This window comes from Hyla sarda, chromosome 1 (genome assembly GCF_029499605.1).
Source record: "Hyla sarda isolate aHylSar1 chromosome 1, aHylSar1.hap1, whole genome shotgun sequence".
In the NCBI taxonomy this organism is placed as follows: domain Eukaryota; kingdom Metazoa; phylum Chordata; class Amphibia; order Anura; family Hylidae; genus Hyla; species Hyla sarda.
Window position 1 is genome coordinate 463,270,318 of NC_079189.1, and position 4,941 is coordinate 463,275,258.

Consider the following 4,941-nt stretch of genomic DNA (forward strand, 5'->3'; position numbering starts at 1 on the left):
CCTGGCTACTGATAGCAGTCAGGACCTGCCGAATATGACGCGAGCACCGATGTGGTGCTCGTGGTCATGGTGGAGTGTAAATGTACGTCATGGTGCATTAAGTACCACGGCACCATGACTTACATTTACGTCCATTGTCGTTAAGGGGATAATGGGGTACTCCGCTTAAAACATCTTATCCCCTATCCAAAGCATAGGGGATGATATGTTGGATTGCGGGGCCCAGCCGCTGGGACCCCCGTGATCTCCAGGCCCACAGCAGTGGTGTCCAGAACACGGAAGCTTTCAGCTTCCACGTTCGGGATGTCACGCCACGCCCCCTTCATTCATGTCTATGGGAGCGGGCGTAAAAGCTAGTACATAGCTGTCACACATCCTCCCATAGATGTAAATGAAGGGGGCGTGGTGGCTGGCATCGCCAGTCATTGGGTACGGAATGGAGTTTGCTTCGTGCACCGAATGACAGGGGTGCCTCAGCGAAGATCGCGAGGGTCCCCAGTGTCGGGAACCCTGCGATTAGACATCTTATACCCTATTCTTTGGATAGGGGATAAGATGTCAGCGGAGTACCCCTTTAAGATCAGTTTTTATATATTTTTCTAAATATTTCTAAAAACATTTTCTAGAACTGTCACAGCAAATGCATGTATTTTATATGTAGCTATCCTATTCTTGTTATGGTTTTCACACTGTGGTTGTAGTTTTGTTTTGAGCTATACAACACTGCAAATCTGAACCCATCTTAGCTATTGTTATAGTTACTGTATTGGCATGTCCAAAATATTTAGTGCTTTACAAACAGAAATAATTTCTTAAGCTGTGTAAAGCCCTACCTGCCCATCCTGTACTAGCCATAGTAGGAAATGTGCTTACACTGACACATTATATTCACTAATCCCAATAAATATGTTATTGTGTTATTAAACTTTTTAATAACTGAATAGAAGACCAGTACGCATAAGTCCAGTTAGTATTTATTGTAAGAAGTGCAGAAAAATTAACAATAATGATTGTATTATTACATGAAAAATTACAGAATCAACTAACACATCTTACAATGTGACCACAAATATCATGTTCACAAGCTTAGTAATTATTACTAACATTGAAAACTCATTTATGCCCGATATGCATGGCTGCTCATTTGACTAAGAGGTATTAGGTTAGTAAATAAAATATATATTAGATCAGTAAACATAGATTTATTATTCAGATAAAATAATAATTAAAGTTATTAAAAAGTAAACAAAGCCTCAGAACAACACACAATCTGCCAATCAGGCGTAGGAACCCGTTCCTTATTCTGTTCAATTTAATGAGCAGACTGAGATTTTTAGTCCGGGAAAGAAAAACAAAAAGGACATGGTTGGAAAATTACGGCAGGGATATGGCAGCAGGTGGTCTTGAAATTCTCCCACCAGATCCAGCTGCCAGAGAATAAACATTTGGTGTGAATGAACCCTTACATGTAACTAGTTTTAGTTAATACAGTAAGCCTTGTAGGTTTTATCTTCTGTAAAATTTTTATCTTTTATTTAATTCTTTAATGTTCTCCATTGACAACAATAAACTGCTGTCATTGCACCTTCCAGCGAGCCTGTTGCTTAGCTTTCCCAAACTCTTCGGTAACTTATCTGCCTTGTTATCTATATGTATAAAACTCAATGTGTGTGTATGTATGTGTGTTCCACAAAAACATACAAACGGCTAAAGATATTAACATGAAACTTGGCACACATGTTACTTATATGTCAACAACAAACATAAGATAGGTGATTTAACCCTTATTCACCTCCATTTGCCAGGGGCGGGGTTTATGTTTTAAGTCCCATACAAGTCAATGGGAAATGTATGTTGCTGCATAACTTCCAAACGGCTGGAGATATTTCAATAATACTTGGTCACATGTTACTTATATTTCAACTTGAAATATAGGATAGTTAATTTAACCCATTTGTGAGTATCAGGGTTTTTGTTTAAAGTCTCATGCAAATCAATGGGAAATGTATGTTCTCACATAACTTCTGTACGGCTGGAGATATTTCAATACCTGGTACACATATTACGGGTCGGCATAGGAGGTCGGGATAGGAGGATGGGATAGGAGGACTGGATAGGAGGTCGGGATAGCAAGACCAAGATAGTAGGACAGGATAGGAGGTCGGGATAGGAGGTCGAGATAGGAGGTCGAGATAGGAGGTCGGGATAGGAGGACCGGTATAGGAGGATAGGAGGTCGGGATAGGAGGTCAGGAAAAGGAGGTCGGGATAGGAGGACGGGATAGGAGGTCGGGAAAAGGAGGTCGGGATAGGAGGTCGGGATAGGAGGTCGGGATAGGAGGTCGGGATAGGAGGTTGGGATAGGAGGTCGAGATAGGAGGTCGGAATATGAGGACGGGATATGAGGACGGTATATGCGGTCGAGATATGATGACGGGATAGGAGGTCGGGATATGAGGACCGGATATGTGGTTGGGATATGACAACAATATATGAGGACGGGATATGAAGTCAAAAACATCCTCCTTTGTTTATTTTCCTTCCCAACAAGGATTAGAAAGGAAAAACTGGGCAATGCCGGGTATTAAGCTAGTACAGTGATATATTAGCAGAAAAGAACATAATACACAGTGTGAATTTAGCCCTATGGTGAGATAAATGATTGTTCCATTGGGTACTAATGCATTCTGGTACTGTGCTGCAGCTAGAAAATAAGATAAGTATTTAAATGGTCTAAAAATGGAGTACTGCAATAATGGCTCGATAAAGTTTCATTCTAACACATGATGAGTGGAAAATATGTGTCTTGTGTGCGTAAGGATTGGGGAAAGATACACACATCTTAATCCTATCCAAATTTTTTGGTTCACATTTATAAGGAAAATTGTCACTTTGGAAAAGCAGAATTTGAAGTAAATGGTCTTATTCTGAGTTTTTTGATAATTGTTAAATAGTAATTTCTTAATGAAGGATTGGAAAGGTAATAAAATAAAGGATTGCACATACTGTTCATGTAAGTAAAGCACATAGTGATAAAGAAAGCTGTTTCCACAGATCTGTAGATACTGCAGTTGCTGTGCAGTGGAGACTCCTGGAGCCTTATAATTTCAATCCTGGAGGACACACTTGGTAAAAAGCATATAAAGAAGACAACTCCAACCAAGATGATACATTTGACAGCCCTTTTAATCTTTAGATCTTTGTCCATGTTCCTTTGTCTAAGACTCCAGATGATACTGTATGAGCAGAATAAGACAATGCACAAAGGAAGGAAAAACTCAATAATGTATAAGAGGTCATGCCAATATGAGTCAGCAGGACATACAATAAAACTGTCGCAGTATGCATTCCTGAAAATGCTTCCACCAGTGTGATCTTTAGTGAGAATAAACACCGTCACTGATATTGCAACAAACCAAACAGAACAAGTAGCAAAAATAGCATTCCAGATGGAAATGGAGTTGACTATATGATGCGGGTGGACTACTTTAAAATATCGATCCAAACCAACAAGTGTAAGGAAGAAAATGCTTCCTGCCCTGTTCATGGCAAGCATGAAAAGCATTATTCTGCATGGAATATCTCCATAAATCCAGGTCTTCTGCTTCAGATAATAGTCTATTCTGAATGGCAGGCAGATAATCAAGAAAAAATCAGCTACTGACAGGTTGAAGAGATAAACTGTGCTAGATTTCCAAGACTTGACATGGAAGAAGAAAGCCCATAAGGCTGTCCCATTGAATATAGATCCTAGCACAAAAATGATTATTAAAACTGTAGGGAGCCCATTAGAAAGTACAGGATCCTCAAAAAAGCAACAAGTATTATTGCTCTGGTTAGAAGATGAATGTGAACCATCCAGTGGCATTGTAGAAATCTTCTTATTTCTTAGTGCTAGCATGATGCATAGGCTGTCTGTTCTGTTCGGGAAACAGGAAGATGTTTGGGGAGGGACAAATACAGAGTGATATAAAACTGCCTTGAGGAGGCTCTGTGATTCCAGGCATGTTTGCATATCTAAATTTAGCGCCTATGTGCCAAAACATACTAGCAGCTCTCACACTCTGGTGGTAAATCTATTTAAATGTCGTCATAAAAATATTGGCTCTTGCACAAGATTTTTTGAGGGAATAGCTTCTATCAAGAGGAGACCATTTTATGATCATTTTGCTTCTAGAAATTTGGTGCCTCACAAAATTGCCAAAATAGATCTTTATATCCAAAATAGCCGGCTGCTACAGAGTAGTGGAGCATGGTGATGTGGGAAAAGGCACAGGAGGCTGCTGCACGCCTTCACTGCGGCTGCACTGCCAAACACTGTCTGTGTTTACATACTGCGGTGCAGGGGTGCACTGACAACTCATGGGGCCACTCAGTCAATCCCTTCTCAGTGGTCTTCAACCTGCGGACCTCCAGATGTTGCAAAACTACAACTCCCACACTGATGAAGGGGGTGTTAATGACAGGGGGGATGATGTATTTCCCACCCTAGGCTTATAGTCGAGTCAATAACTTTTCCTGGGTTTTTGGGGTGAAATTAGGGGCCTCGGCTTATATTCGGGTAGGCTAATACTCGAGTATATACGGTAGATACAAGAAAAAGAGTGTCTTAGTAATGGTACAAACCAAAACCCCAAAATGGAGGGGTATAGGGGGAGGGGGAGGGGAGGGAAAGGGAAAGCTAGCTTGAAAACTGTAAACATTAGGTCTTACAATGAAAACAAACAAAAAAAATGAGAAAAGAAAAACAAACAGTAAAATATAACAACAGACATATGGACAAGGGGATATAATCATAACGATAAATAGTAAGACATATCACCAGCATGAGCAGAGGAAATCCAAGGCTGCCATAATGTTGTCGGAGACCATAATGTTGTCATCCCTCTGAATCACCATAGACAGGGAAAGGGTGGAGGACCTTCATTTGGACACAATGTGT

General features: G+C 40.4%; 1 protein-coding gene across 1 annotated transcript; it reads right to left on the minus strand.

The window, feature by feature from the left end:
* Nucleotides 1–2,122: 2,122 nt before the first annotated feature.
* LOC130309766 (hydroxycarboxylic acid receptor 3-like) lies at nt 2,123–3,946 on the minus strand. Its single transcript, XM_056552346.1, has one exon. It carries the CDS (start codon nt 3,898–3,900, stop codon nt 2,887–2,889), a length of 1,014 nt encoding a protein of 337 aa, XP_056408321.1. The 5' UTR covers nt 3,901–3,946; the 3' UTR covers nt 2,123–2,886.
* Between the last annotated feature and the right edge of the window lie 995 nt (nt 3,947–4,941).